Genomic DNA, 15,808 nt, shown 5'->3' with positions numbered 1-15,808 from the left:
GAACAGGAAAAATAATGGTAGAGGCAGCAGAAAGGTCAAAGAACCAAGAAGTGAGGAAATGCTTCTGTTCCTAGAGCCAAATGGTATTCATGTATATGTAATGGAGGGACATGCTTCATTATATAGGAAAATGTGTAAAGTTGGCATATAGAGTTATACATTTCTTGAATTTTAAAATTACCTTTTCAGGCTTTTTTGGTATTATGGAGTTCATTTATTTTTTGAATCGGGGCTTCTAAAGAAATTCAGTTATGCTAAGAAATTATAACTACTTCCTTTATGCCTATCTCTATCACAGCTGGGCATTCTATAATATGTGTGTATATATCCTTAAGTATTATGTTGTCAGAGAAGGTGTATTTTCTTTCGAAAGTGTTTATCCGTCTTTTTCTTAAATTTTAAACTGTGAGCCTAAGTTAGTTGGATGTCTTTGATTTATGTATAAAGGTCAATGCAAAGACGTTCTGTGACCCTCTTACACATGTTTTCTGTACAGCTAAATCATAAGGCTTACTTTGAACTTGCTATATTCAGGAATGGGTAACCTGATTCAGTTCTGTTCTTTTACTCTATAATCTGGATCAAAAAACAGGTTTTAAAACGAAATGTTATTAGTAAGGCTACCCTTTTTTCAATGCATCACTTTAATTTTTCTCCCCCCAAAATTACGCTTTTTTGTTTTGAATTTTTGAATCCATTTTATTATTACAGGAATTTTTTCAAATGTTTATGTTGAGACACATAATAAGCATTTTGCATTTATTAAATATGAACCGAAACCAATATGGTAAAGGTTTTTTGAGCCTTTTAAAATAACTCTAGAGCCATTCTCTTTATAGTGATAGGTTTCCATGTTCCCTCTGTTAGCTGAATTGCAGACACATATTTAAAGTTCCAAGAGTCAGATAATCTTTCAGTCCTGAATGAAAATTTATAAATTAATAATTGCAGTGAGATTTAATGGAAGCAAAGTCATTGACTCACTGGTAGAATCTATCAGAAGCTATTTATTTTTCACTAGGATTGTCATTTCAATTGGTTTTCATTTATTCGTTGTTGTTGTTTTTTTGACATGTCCTTGCTCTGTCGCCCAGGCTGGAGTGCAGTGGTGTGATCCTAGTTCACTACAGTCTTGATCTCCAGGGCTCAAGTGATCCTCTCGCCTCAGCCTCTTGAGTAGCTGGGACTACAGGCGCGCACCACCATGCCTGGCTAATTTTAAAAAATTTTTTATGTTTTGTAGAGACAAGACCTTGCTATGTTGCCCAAGCAGGTCTTGAACTCCTGAGCTCAAGTGATCCTCCTGTCTCAGTTTCCCAAACTGTCTCAGTTTCCCGAAGCACTGGGATTATAGGAGTGAGCCATTGTACCTGGCCTGGTTTTCATTTAAAATTATGACAGCATCATGTACTGTTGGGACAACTAAGTTCCTCTTCAAAGACACAACTTTCTGGTCATAAATTGTAAACCAATCCTACCCCTTCTTTTCTTTCAAAAATTGCGCATTTACCCTATTTGAAAAAGTTTCAGTCTTAGCCATGGCCTGGTTTTCATTTAAAATTATGACAGCACCATGTACTGTGTTGATATTCATGGAATTACAATACGCATCTTGTTACTTATTCTTATGCTAACATTCACTTGTGAAGGAATTTAAGATATGCAAAAATTTGCAAAAAAGATGTGCAAAAAAAAGCAAAAATGCTTATGGTCAATAAGTGCTTTCATGTTTAATATGAGAAATTCACTGTTTTCTTCTATTTTCCACTTGTACATAGATAATCATTAGCATGTGTATGTATGTGTGCACATATACTCACATATACACCCGTTTCTTTAATAGCTGTGCAGCTAGGTATGGTAGTATTTGGGGTGATATTTGCATTTATGTTGTAATATCATCTGATCATTCATTCATTTAGTTATTTTGGGAAGGTGTCTAGATCTCTGAACAAAGTTTCCTCTCTTCATTTACTGTAGATAATTTTGTTTGTTTCTTTTATTTTTTGAGACAGAGTCTTGCTCTGTCACCCAGGCTGGAGTGCAGTGGGACCATCTTGGCCCACTGCAACCTCTGCCTCCCAGGTTCAAGTGATTCTCATGCTTCAGCCTCCTGAGTAGCAGGGACTACAGGTGTGTGCTACCGTACCCAGCTACTTTTTGTATTTTTAGTAGAGATGGGGTTTCACCATGTTGGCCAGGCTGATCTCGAACTCCTGACCTCAAGTGATGCGCCCACCTTGGCCTCCCAGAGTGCTGGAATTACAGGCATGAGCTATGGCACCCAGCTGTAGATAAATAATATGATAATATTTTAATATTCACAAATACATGACAGTTAATTGCTTTTAAGATCATGGAAGAAGCACTGTTGCTGTTGCATTTCAGCTTTTGTTTTTAAAAAGTGGTTTCATTTTTCTGTGGTAGCTGGACAGTGCATACACTGGTGTGGTTAAACCTTTTATTTAGACTAGGGTTTCACAGCCTTGGTACTGTTGATTTTGGGCTTGATAATTTTTTGTGATGGGGAGTTGTGTACCTTAGGATGTTTAGCAGCATCCCTGACCTCTACCAAAGGCACTGTCTTCCCCAAAGTCATGACAACCGTTCATTGTCAGATGTTGACAACTTCTGGGTTAGACCATAATGGTTAGTCCAACTGCTTATACATTGTGTTTTGATAGAAAACATAGCTAGCAGTTTTGTGGATTAGTTAGAACATTTCCAAAAAATGTTACAGTACTTGAAGGAATTGTTAGGGGAAACTTCTCTGATACATACATTATTTTCCTTGGATATGATTTAACTAGAAAGTAGACTCCAAAGGGAAGAAATTTAAGCAAGTATGTATATATTTAATGTATTTTGAAATGCTTCTCTGCCTTATTTGAAGACTTCAGACACAGGCCAGTATAGGTACAAATGTGTAGAGGAAATGTAGCCAAACAAAACTTTGGATAATGTGGATAGTATTTCAAATAAAAACAGTATTGCCCACAAGCTTACCACCTCAAGTCAAATGGTGTAGTATGTTCAACATCTTTTTTCAGTTATTGTGTATTCATTCAGTGAATTCAACTAATGTTTATTGAACATCTGCTGTGTGCTAGGCAGTGCTCTAGATCAGCAATCCCCAACCTTTTTGACACCAGGGACTGGTTTTGTGGAAGACAGTTTTTCCACTGATGGAGAGGAGGAATGGTTTTGGGATGAAACTGTTCCAACTCAGATCATTAGGCATCAGAGTCTCATAAAGAATGTACATCTAGATCCCTTGCATGCATAGTTCACAGTAGCATTCTTGCTCCTATGAGAATCTAATGCTGCCACTGATCTGACTTGCTGCTCACCTCCTGCTGTATGGCCCAGTTCCTAACAGGCCACAGACTGATCTGCAGCCCGGGCTGGGGACCCTTGCTCCAGATACTGAGAATTCAGCACTGAAAAAAACTAGATGAAAATCTCTGCCCTCATGGCTGGGCGTGGGGACTCACGCCTGTAATCCCAGCACTTTGGGAGGCTGAGGCGGGAGGATCACTTGAGCCTAGGAGTTCTAGACCAGTCTGGGCAACATAGGGAGACCCTGTTGTTACAGAAACTTCAAAAAATAGCCAGCTGTGGTGGCATTTGCTTGTGGTTCTAGTTACCTAGGAAGTTGACGTGGGAGGATCGCTTGGGCCTGGGAGGTTGAGGCTGTGGTGGGCCTCAGTGATCATGCCACTGCACTCCAGCCTGGAGCGACAGCCTGTCTCAAAGAAAAAAATATCTCTGCGCTCACAGAACTAAAATGCTATAGCGGATAAGGGAAGATGGTAAAATAGATGATAAAAATAAACATATGGATAGGTATGCTAGACATTAAGTGCCACAGAGCTGGAGAGAATGTTAGGTAGAATTTGTCAAGTGTTGGTATCTTCATTATATTGATAATATTAAGTGCTTGCATTTTTGATATGTGATTTCTATAATAATTTTCTGCTGAATGCTTAGGTTGTTAAAATTTCTCATCAGTTATAGGTCCAGTGATTTAAACATTAATCCAGGGACTATTCTGTCTGATTTTAAAATTGAAGTACTGGTACATTTGAATGGACAGCTGGTAATATTACAAAGTATAGAAGAGTTGTTATTGGTTGCATTTTACATTTTAAGTAAAACTCATGTGACTGTAGCCTTTCCTGATAAACTTAAAAATTTTTTTTTTTTTTTGGAGATGGAGTCTTGCTCTGTCCCCCAGGCTAGAGTGTAGTGGTGCGATCTCGGCTCACTGCAAGCTCTGCCTCCTGGGTTCACGCCATTCTCCTGCCTCAGTCTCCTGAGTAGCTGGGACTACAGACACCCACCAACACACCCAGCTAATTTTTTGTATTTTTAGTAGAGACGGGATTTCACCGTGTTAGCCAGGATGGTCTCGATCTCCTGACCTTGTGATCCACCTGTCTCGGCCTCCCAAAGTGCTGGGATTACAGGCGTGAGCCACCGCGCCCGGCCTTTTTTTTTTTCTTTTTGAGACAGGGTCTCACTCTGTCACTCAGGCTGAAGTGCAGTGGCACGATCTCGGCTTACTGCAACCACTGCCTCCCAGGCTCAAGCCATCCTCTCACCTCAGCCTCCTGAGTAGCTGGGACCACATGTGTGTGCCAGTACACTCAGCTAATTTTTGTATTTTTGGTAGAACGGGGTTTCGTGATGTTGCCCAGGCTGGACTCGAACTCCTGAGCTCAGGTGATGCCCCTGTCTCAGCCTCCCAAAGTGCTGGGATTACAGGCATGAGCCACCATACGAGGCCAGATTTTTTTTTTTTTTTTTGAATCAACATAGTACTGGAGTCCTATTTCCTGATAAACTTTTTAGACTAGTGTTATTTTGCAGAGATAGTTAATATCATGACCGTAACCTTTTACCAAGAGTTTTTCAGTAAAATAATTTTAAGAACCTGCGGAAAAATACAAAATGAAACATAATTGATTTTTACTCATGTAGCACAATAAATCACTTCATTTCGAGAGGACCTCTGAGCACTTATTTCTCCCAAATGGGATCCTCACCAATTAGTGGAATGAATACGGGTCTAGTTTCTGTTAATGAAAACTCATTGACAACAATAAATACAAGGCCTAACTTGTGTGATAAAGTTTACTTGATAAGCAGAAACCAACATAAATTTAGAGGAGAAAAACAGACGAGAAATGAAAGACCTTTTAATTTAGTTCTACTGATATTGCTGAAGTTAATTGTTTATTTTAGGAAGCCAGGAGAAGAAAATCACACTGTTACCTTTTTCTTTCCTTCTTTTTACTTTCATCTAAGCTGAAAGGTATCACTGATACTATTAGCCCCTCAAATTGCATCTCTGCTTTGCTCACTAGTGGTTTGTATTGTCTGGCATGGCCAGTGCATTTTGACTTCTTATAGTTGGCACTAGTGTGGAAACACAGGTACAGTCATGCTGGAGACAGTAGGATGAGAATTAAAAAAAAAAAAAAAAGAGAATTGGGGCCAATGAGTAATAGATGAGGAAAACATCCTCCAGCAATTAAGGGATTGAGTTCCTTTTTTCCAGCTCCTCTTCTCCACCTCTTCTCCATTTCATAAGTGAAATACAAAGCCCTAAGGCATTTGGCCCCAGTAGAGGAAGTGAAGAGGTTTTGAATTGTTGTATTAAAAAGGTGATGTGGGTGGAGTAATGTGAACCTGGCAAAATATCAGAGCTTTGCTTTTTCCTTTATTGAAAAAAACCTGTTATTATTGTTTTATAGATTATAATAATGAAGATGAATTTGGAAGAAAGTTGAGGTTCCTCTTGCAACAGCTTCCACCTGTTAATTATAGTTTGTTAAAGTTTCTGTGTAGATTTTTAGCCAATGTAGCATCACATCATGAAGAAATTTGGTCTGCAAATTCTTTGGCTGCTGTCTTTGGTCCAGATGTCTTCCAGTAAGTTGTTTAAAAAATTTTTGTTTAATTTTTAAAAATTAGATATGTGAGGCCGGGCACGGTGGCTCATGCCTGTAATCCCAGCACTTTGGGAGGCTGATGTGGGCGGATCACAAGGTCAGGAGATCGAGACCATCCTGGCTAACACGGCGAAACCCCATCTCTACTAAAAATAAAAAAATTAGCTGGGCATGGTGGCGGGTGCCTGTAAGTCCCAGCTGCTCGGGAGGCTGAGACAGGAGAATGGCGTGAACCCGGGGAGGCGGAGCTTGCAGTGAGCCGAGATCGTGCCAATGCACTCCAGCCTGGGTGACAGAGCGAGACTCCATCTCATAAAAAAAAAAAAGAAAACTTAGATATATGAAATGGAATCATTATATTGTCTCCCAAGGATCGCAGGTTGCTTGATGAACAATTATTTTTTATAGTAGATATGATTAATTCTTACAGCATTTTTGTGAACAGGGTACAAATTAGGTAGGTTTTACAGATGGGAGAATGGAAGCACAGAATGGTAACATAAATTGCCCATGTTCATAAAGTATCTCATTGGTTGTCTTCTACCTTTACCTGTGATTGATTTAAGAACTCTCAATTCAATTTGGACTTCTATTCTTAGCATTTACACAGATGTGGAAGATATGAAAGAGCAAGAAATAGTGAGCAGGATAATGGCTGGACTTCTGGAAAACTACTATGAGTTTTTTGAGAATGAAGAGGAAGATTTTTCATCTAATGATTTGAGTTCAATTACTGAACAGGTGAGAATATTCTATTTGGAGGGATAATTTTTTTTTTTTTTTTTAAGAATAATATGCTCTTAAAGACTTGCCACAGACATAAGTGGAATTTAAATCTGACCTGGAAGTAATTATCTTGGTTATTATATGTAATCAGTAGGTGGCACATTCATGATTTTTTTCCTGAACAACATCCTGTCCTCCATAATTTGATTAATAAGGAAAAGGCATTAAAATTAGAGTATATGGTAGAGATTTTTTGTTTCTTTTCCTATTGTTTATTTTGTAAGGATAATGCAGTGTTTTGGTTTTTTGCAGAGAAACTGCTAGCATAGAGGAATATAGGCAAGGGGTGAGAAATTTAAAGTAGAGGGAAAGATTCAGTACACATTTTTAAAAATTTGAAGTTTTTCTTCAGTAATAGAGCAAATCAACACAATAGTATAATTGTCACTAATGGGAAGCATCTGGATATTAATAGTTTAAGTGGCAGGTAATTTTTAAATTCTGGTGACTCTAGAATATTAAAATCTCTTTCTGAGGTTACATTATAATCTTTTAAAAAATTGTTTTATTATTTATAGAGACAGGGTCTTCTTATGTCGCCCAGGTTGGTCTTGAACTCTTGGCCTCAAGCAGTCCTCCTGCCTTGGCCTTCCAAAGTGTTGGTGTTACAGGTGTTAGCCACCACACCTGGCCCCACAAAATGATTTTAAAAAGTGTGATATAACATGTTAAAATAGGCCAGGCGTGGTGGCTCATGCCTGTAATCCCAGCACTGTGGGAGGCTGAGGTGGGTGGATCAGCTGAGGTCAGGGGTTTGAGACCAGCCCGGCCAACATGGTGAAACACTGTCTGTACTAAAAATATAAAAATTAGCCAGGCATAGGGGCATGTGCCTGTAATCCCAGCTACTCGAGAGGCTGAGGCAGGAGAATTGCTTGAACCTGGGAGGCGGAGGTTGCAGTGAGCCAAGATCGTAGCACTGCACTTCAGCCTGACCGACAGAGCAAGACTCCATCTTAAAAACAAACAAACAAAAATGTTGAAATAATAGTATCTCTGTACCAAAAAGGTGTGAACTGAATAAGTTTTTATTCTCAGTTTTAAAAGCCTTCTTTAAAACTTTTTTTTGATATTTTGCTGTTGTGCCCAGGCTTTTATTAATCAACCACAATAATTCCCACCCCTGCCCCAACCCTTTTTTTTTTTTTTTTTTTTTTTGAGACAGTCTTGCTCTGTCGCCCAGGCTGGAGTGCAATGGTGTGATCTTGGCTCACTGCAACCCCTGTCTCCCAGGTTCAAGCAATTCTCCTGCCCCAGCCTCTCGAGTAGCTGGGATGACAGGCGCTCGCCACCATGCCTGGCTAATTTTTGTATTTTTAGTAGAGACAGGCTTTCGCCATGTTGGCCAGACTCGTCTCGAACTCCAGGCCTCGGGTGATCCACCCACCTCTACCTCCCAAAGTGCTGGGGTTACAAGCATGAGCCACTGCACCTGGTCCCCTTTTATACTTCTGAAAACTTTTTTTTTTTTTTTTTTTGGCCAGTGTTTCCTTGCTTAGATTACCAGATGGATATTAAGTACATCCTCTCAACTTTCACTAGTTAATAAAATACATAGATGGGGAAAGAGGATAATTTCCCATTAGATCTACTTTAAAACCTGATCTATCATTTGAGATTTTCACCTTTGTGTTGAAATCTTACCTCTCAGTTAATCACTTAGGCCAGTGATTTTTCAGTCCTTTTCATTAGCATTATACATGATGTGGGATAGACTAGGAAAGACATTTATAAACACAACGAATTATACAGAATCTGCTGCATGTACTTTACATGTGAACTTAATGGTTCACTAACTGTTTTGTTTTTATTTTTGTTTTTGTTTTTGAGACAAAGTCTTGCTGTGTTGCCCAGGCTGGAGTGCAGTGGTGCGATCTTGGCTCACTGCAACCTCTGCCTCCTGGGTTCAGGCAATTCTGTCTCAGCCTTCCAAGTAGCTGGGATTACGGGCACATGCCACCACATCCGGCTAATTTTTGTATTTTTAGTATAGGTTGGATTTTGCCAGGTTGGCCAGGCTGGTCTCGATCTTCTGCCCTCAAGTGATCCACCCACCTTGGCCTCCCAAAGTTCTGGGATTAAAGGCATGGGCCACCGCGCCTGGCCTAACTATTGTTAATAATGACTTTTTAGTGGCCCATCTGACTAGTGAGCTTGATAGACCTGTGGTTGAGACCTCCTGCTTTAGGTAGTTTGGATGGTGGATACTCTCTTCATTTATATAAAAAGTGATGTTACATGTAGAAACTAGGATCTATGCTATTAAAGAAATGACAACAATTTCAGTTATAATGATAGGCATTATTGCTTATTATGTATAGACATTGCTGAAGAGGTTACGTATATTAATCCTTTCAACCAGCTCTGTGAGGTAGTTAGTATAGCATCTCCATTTTATACTTAAGACTTGGACAAGTTAAATAAGTTGCCAGAGAAAGTTAGGGACAAGTAGGGATGTGTGAATATAGGTATTTCTGCCTCTGAGGCCTAGCTTTTAACTACTGTATTATACTTTATTTAATTTCGAAACCAAATCTTACTCTGTCACCCAAGTTAGAGTGCAGTGTCACAATCGCGTCTCTCTGCAGCCCCGACCTCCTGGGCCCAAGTGATTCTCCTACCTCAGTCTCTCAAGTAGCTGGGACTACAAGCACATGCCACCATGCCTGGCTAATTTTTGTATTTTTTTGTAGAGACAAGGTTTCACCACGTTGCCCAGGCTGGTCCGGAACTCCTGGGTTCAAGGGTTCCAACCCCCTCAGCCTCTCAAAAGTGCTGGGATTATAGGTGTGAGCCACCGACCATACCCACCTGTATTATACTTTAAAATAGGCACTCTGTACTTGTTGATTAGGAGTGTGATAGAATATCACAGTGTAATTACCTTTCTTTTGGTTGCAGTTTTACTTTCTGATAGTATTCTAGTAACTGTATTTGTCCATCAGGAAAAACACCACTGTTACATGTAGTAGTAAACACATTTATTCTAGATATTTCTATTGCATTTTTCTAGCATGGAGAAAAAGCATACTTGCATTGCTCAGAGTCTTTAATGACTAGTATTAGTTTATATTAAGCAATTCTATAGATAGTTTCTTCTTTGGGATAACTTAAAAACTCATTTGAAAATATTTTGCTGGTTTTCCTTCTCTAATATTTCAGTATCTTTTTATTAGAGTGATTACCTACGTAGCCAGTTTCATAATGGAGGACATTTTAGAGCTCCTGCTAGCAAGATAATTATAACCTTGACTTGTGCTTACTGGTCAAAATATGAGTTCTTCCTTGTTATAGGATTCCATCTCTTCATGAATAATTCAATCTGAATCACTTAGAAGTTAGCTGACATTTTCTAAAATGTAGCTAACATCTTAAGGCAACATTTTTTTTGCCCTTCTTTTTTTACACTTACTATATTAAAATGACTTGTTTAAGGCACCTGGAAAATCAGATCAATTAAAAGTCTGTTGTAAGTGTTACATTTACGAAACTAGTTAGAAAATTAAGTTTTCTTAATGTAAACTATACCTTACAGGCTTACTTATATTCCTAGATATACTAATTTTGCAATATACTAATATACTAATTTGCAACTAGTGATACACTAATCCTGCTTCAAAATGTTACATTTGTCTGGTTGCAATTTTATTTTGATATGAAAAAGTTGACAGTTACTTACTCCATAAGAGAGATTGGTCCTAGGAAATGAGGAAATAAAAATGAGTTGTGTTTAAAATTTTCATAGAATAGTATGTCTTAGATGTGTTAACGGTTTCGTTACATTTTAATTCTGAATTTCTTTTTATTTATATAGGTTAATGAACTTTCTGAGGAAGAAGAGGAAGATGAAAAGCTGGAACATATTGAAGAACTTCCAGAAGAGGGTGCAGAAAAATCAAATGACATGCCAGAGGTGGTACAATTAAGGATGACTGAAAACATCCTGGAATCAAATAGTGTTACGGCAACAACAAGGTAATAGCTCAGTTGAATGAACTTTAGCTTTTGAGTATTTCATTCTAAGTGTAGACTCACTCCAGCATTCAGAAACACAAACTGTAACTATATGTGAAAGTTTGGCATTTGTGTGTGAAAAAGAGCAAGAAGTAAAATTTAAAGATGCAGTCTTGCTAAGGAATTTTCAGTTATTAGTGTTAATACCTTTTTTCAAAAAATAACTTCTTACAAATATTTCTTGTTAAAGTTTGTTTTGTATTAGCTTATTAATTGGGCTGGATAAAATTTCAGAACCTCTGGAAGTAGCATCGTTAGAGAAGGATACAGTGACTGAATTGACTTGTATATCCCGTTTCCAGGCTACAATTAGTTGTAACTAGGCTGTAAGGATGGAACTCTGATCCATTAAGATAGTGCTTTCCAATTCTTTTCATGTACAAAATGATAATATTTACATGGCATGCTGGGTAAATTCGATAAATGTGGTAGGCTGAAGACCCTATTCCAGCACATAGCTGGGACCACTGGGCACACTATTTAGGAAGCTTTAGAGAACTCAAGAGAAAGAGTGAACCTTTCTGTGGCTTTTGATAAATATTTCCAGACTACTTAAAGGATGTAACCCAGTTTACATTGTCATACTCCCCATGTGTATCTTTAGGTCTGCTAAATTCTATGCTCGTTCTCCGTAAAGCTCCATGGTTTACTAACCCTTTCTACTTAGGAGGATCCAGCTATATATTTAGTCCACTAGATATTTTTCATTTAATTTGTGTTCAGTGGAATGGTGGTTAAAAAGAAGAGGAAATAGTAATTTGAGTCAGAAAGCAAAATGTCATTTAAAAGTAACTGGTAATATCTAAGGGAAGAGCTATCTATTGCCATTTAGGAAAATTATGAAGTAATTTTAAATGCTGCTAAACACAATTATTACATTTCTCTGTAGGCCTCTGGATCTTTATATTATCTATGGTTTCTTCAAACAGGATCATAATTCTGTTATATTAACATGTTTATTCTCTCTGTTGCCCGATTTAACATTCTGTTTTTGCTTTTATGTGTGTTTACATGACCTTCTAATTTATTTTTTGATGGTCTCTTAACTGTAGTTTAATTATATATTAAAATATTATCTGTATGTTCAGATATTTAACTGTATTCTAACATTCTTTTTTCTTGATATTTTGAGTTGTTTCAGTTAGCTTTGTCAGTACTGTACTGCTACTAAAAAAAAAAAAATACCTTTGTTGTTTGGCCCTTTTTTCCTCCTTCTAAATTATTTGGATACATTTACTGGAATTGAAGAGTGAACCTTTCTCTGGCTTTTGATAAATATTTCCAGACTGCTTAAAGGACGTGACCCAGTTTACACTGTCATTAACAGTATTTTCTTGAGGACCTTACAGCAATAGATTTAAATGGGTGTTTTAAATTTTGTTAATTAATTAATTTATTACTATTTTTTGAGACCAGAGTCTCACCCTGTCACCCAGGCAGGAGTGCAATGGCACAATCTCGGCTCACTGCAACCTCTGTCTCCCGGGTTCAAGTGATTCTCATGCCTTAGCTTCCCAAGTAGCTGAGACTATAGGCACGCATCACCATGCCCAGCTAACTTTTGTATTTTAGGAGAGATGGAGTTTCACCATGTTGCCCAGGCTGGTCTCAAACTCCTGGCCTCAAGTGATCCGCTTGCCTTGGCCTCCCAGAGTGCTGGGATTGCAGGAGTGAGCCACTGCACCCGGCCTCTAATTTTGTTAATTTAGAGCTCTGCTCTCCAATAAGGTGGCCATTAGCTCCTTCTGTGTATTTATTATTATTTAATGACAGGGTCTCTCACTCTGTCATCCAGTCTGGAGTGCAGTGGCACAATCACAGCTCATGTATAGCCTCTACCTCTTGGGCTCAAGCAGTCCTGCCTCAGCCTCCTGTGTAGCTGGGACCACAGGTGCTCGCTACCATGCCCAGCTAGGTTTTGTATGTTTTGTAGAGATGGGGTTTCGGCATGTCACCCAAGGTGGCCTTGAGCTCTTGGGCTTACAGGTGTGAGTCACTGTGCCCGGCCACTTGTGTGTATTTAAATGTAAACTTAAACGAACTGAAATTAAATAAAATTTTAAAATTCCTTCCATATTTGTGCCACCTACATTTCAAGTGCTCAGTAGCCACACGTGTGGCAAGTGACTATCATGTTGGGCAGTGCAGATATAGAACATTTCTATCATTGCAGAATTTCTTTTGGACAGTGCTGATTTAGACAAGTGAATTCATTAAGTATTTTTATTTATGTAATTACCAGCAAGGCTAAGTATGGTTTCAAATACATATTACTAATAGCTTCTCTTTGATCATCTGTCTGGTTTTGTAGAGGATCCTCCTTTGCTCCAACACAGTCATTTTGGAAGGATTCATTGGAGATTTAGTGGTTGTCAGTTTTGTTTTTTTTTTGAGATGGAGTTGCGTTCTGTTGCCCAGGCTGGAGTGCAGTGGTGTGATCTCGGCTCACTGCATCCTCCACCTCCGGAGTTCAAGTGATTCTCTGGCCTCAGCCTCCCGATTAGCTGGGATTACAGGCCCACACCACCGTGGCTGGCTAATTTTTGTATTTTTAGTAGAGACGGGATTTCACCATGTTGGCCAGGCTGGTCTCAAACTCCTGACTTCAGGTGATCTGCCCACCTCAGCCTCCCAAAGTGCTGGGATTACAGGTGTGAGCTACCACGCCTGGCCAGTTGTTAGGATTCTTTAATTGCAGCTCCTAGGAACAGATTCTGGTTAAAGTATAGAAAAAGCAGTTTATTAATAAGAAGGATTCTGGGCTACAGTCAAATCGAAATGCAAAGATAAGAACATGGGCAGCTCTGTGAAATTTAGAAACACAGAGGCATAATCTCTTCAGCACGTGGCTATTGCTGTGAGAGTTCTGACTGCCTCCGTCTGTCTGTTATTCTGCTTTGGAGCACATAGCTGTGGGGTGGTCGGGAGAGGGTCTGCCCTAAATTTAGTTAGGTGTCTCTATTCCCATGGCCAGCATGGAACTGGTCATTGTGATTTATGTGTCTCTGAGGACGGTGCGGGATGGAGGGAGGAGCTAGTTTCCCATGGGAAAACAGGGCTATTACCAAAATGTTGGGGTAGGGATATTAGGCAGCAGAAACAGATATGTCTACCATTGTGGTCTTCTAGATTTAGTAATATTTATGTGTTTCAGTTAATATCTATACATTTCCTTTTTATTTTAGTTTTGGCTGATAAAGTGTATAAAGATTAAAAAGTACCCATGACTACTTTTTTGGTGGTATCTATTGCTTCATTATAGTACTTTTCAGGTAAATAAAACCCTTTACATGTCATCAGAGTAGAGGTACCTGCTCTTTTTTTAGTTGACATTTATTTATTTATGAAAATGTTAATAATTTAACTCTTCTCTTGAAAGTAAAAATATCCACAGTGTGTAGTACCTTCTAGACTGTGGTCAATTTATATTCTATTTGTTATTAAAGATGCTCATATTAAAAAATTTTTATTAATTACCTATTTTTACATTCATTTGGCAACTTATTTTTACGGATGTTATTACTGCTTGAGATAGAGGCTAAAGATTGAAGTTGTTTATAGGTGTGTCCTCTATGAAATTAAAAGTAAATAAAAATGCATGCCATTTCATAAGTGCTTAATGAGAGATAAGCAAATGAAAAATTGAAGTGGAATGAAGCACACAGCTAGTTAGAGGGAACAGGCCTGGCGCGGTGGCTCACACCTGTAATCCCAGCACTTTGGGAGGCTGAGGCAGGCAGATCACGAGGTCAGGAGATCGAGACCATCCTGGCTAACATGGTGAAACCCTGTCTCTACTAAAAATACAAAAAAAAAAAATTAGCTGGGCGTGGTGGCGGGCACCTGTATTCCCAGCTACTCGGGAGGCTGAGGCAGGAGAATGGCGTGAACCCGGGAGGCAGAGCTTGCAGTGAGCCGAGATGTTGCCCCTGCACTCCAGCCTGGGTGACAAAGTGAGATTCTGTCTCAAAAAAAAAAAAAAAAAAATAGAGGGAACAGATTTGTTTGATCAGCCTTTCAGAAAGAATGATTAGGGTTTTTAAATATATTTTTAGAGATATTTATTTTTGCATGTCTCTCTGCTAAACAAGGATATCTGTTTGTTTTTTGTTTGTTTTCACATGGAGTTTCACTCTGTTGCCCAGGCTGGGCTGGAGTGCAGTAGCGTGATCTCGGCTCACTGCAACCTCTGCCTCCTGGGTTCTCAATTCTACTGCCTCAGTCTCCTGAGTAGCTGGGATTACAGGCGCCCACCACCATGCCTGGCTAATTTTTGTATTTTTAGTAGAGACAAGGTTTCACCACATTGGCCAGGCTGGTCTCTTGAACTCCTGATCTCTAGTGATCACCTGTCTCGGCCTTTCAAAGTGTTGGGATAACAGGTGTGAGCCACTGCACCCAACTTCCATTGAAGTATATTATTTCTAATCCCCAGCAATCCACTTAAGCTTTTTATTCTTGTTTCTTAAAAATTATAAAAGTACTTTGCTGAGTCTAGCTGATTTCATTAGTATAACATGTCTGTTGTTTTAAAAACTAAGATCATTTATTATATTATTTTTCTCTGAACTCTTCAGAGAGGTAAGAGCGTTTCATTCCTTTGGTTAAATCCCTTTAATGTCTCTCTATTGAAGGAGCCAAAATTCTTAAATGGCCTGTAAGGTTCTGCATACATAGTCTGCCCCATCCCACCTCTAACTGCTGTACCCGTTTTTCCTTTATCTCTTGCCTGCTCTCTCTTTGGTCATTCTCCTTTGGCCATAACAAAATTCTTTAATTCACCAGTCATGTTCTACTTGAGCCTTTGCACTGGACTGTTCTTCTATATGGATAGATGTGCCACTAGATAGCTGCATGGTTCTCTCAGTATGTTCAATTCTTTGCTCAAATGTCACTATATCAGTGATAACCTCCTCATCCTCCATTCTTGATCTCCCTTACCCTGTTCTATTTTGTTCATAACTGTTATAACCATCTAACATACATTTATTATTGTTATTGTCTATCTTCCAGCACTAGAAAGTAAACCATGAGACAGCAGGATTATGTTT

General features: G+C 38.8%; 1 protein-coding gene across 33 annotated transcripts in view; it reads left to right on the top strand.

Moving 5' to 3' along the window:
• Positions 1 to 15,808, top strand: part of FAM13B (family with sequence similarity 13 member B) — a 113,825-nt gene that overhangs the window by 34,371 nt on the left and 63,646 nt on the right. For all 33 annotated transcript variants that reach the window (XM_054685159.2, XM_063810686.1, XM_063810684.1 and 30 more), the window contains 3 exons: positions 5,760 to 5,937; positions 6,557 to 6,698; positions 10,558 to 10,718. In XM_054685159.2, coding sequence (XP_054541134.2) covers positions 5,760 to 5,937; positions 6,557 to 6,698; positions 10,558 to 10,718 — 481 coding nt within the window. The remainder of the gene's footprint in view (positions 1 to 5,759; positions 5,938 to 6,556; positions 6,699 to 10,557; positions 10,719 to 15,808) is intronic.

The sequence above is a fragment of the Pan troglodytes genome, chromosome 4 (genome assembly GCF_028858775.2).
Source record: "Pan troglodytes isolate AG18354 chromosome 4, NHGRI_mPanTro3-v2.0_pri, whole genome shotgun sequence".
Taxonomy (NCBI): Eukaryota; Metazoa; Chordata; class Mammalia; order Primates; family Hominidae; genus Pan; species Pan troglodytes.
This window is presented reverse-complemented; position numbering and strand designations above follow the sequence as displayed.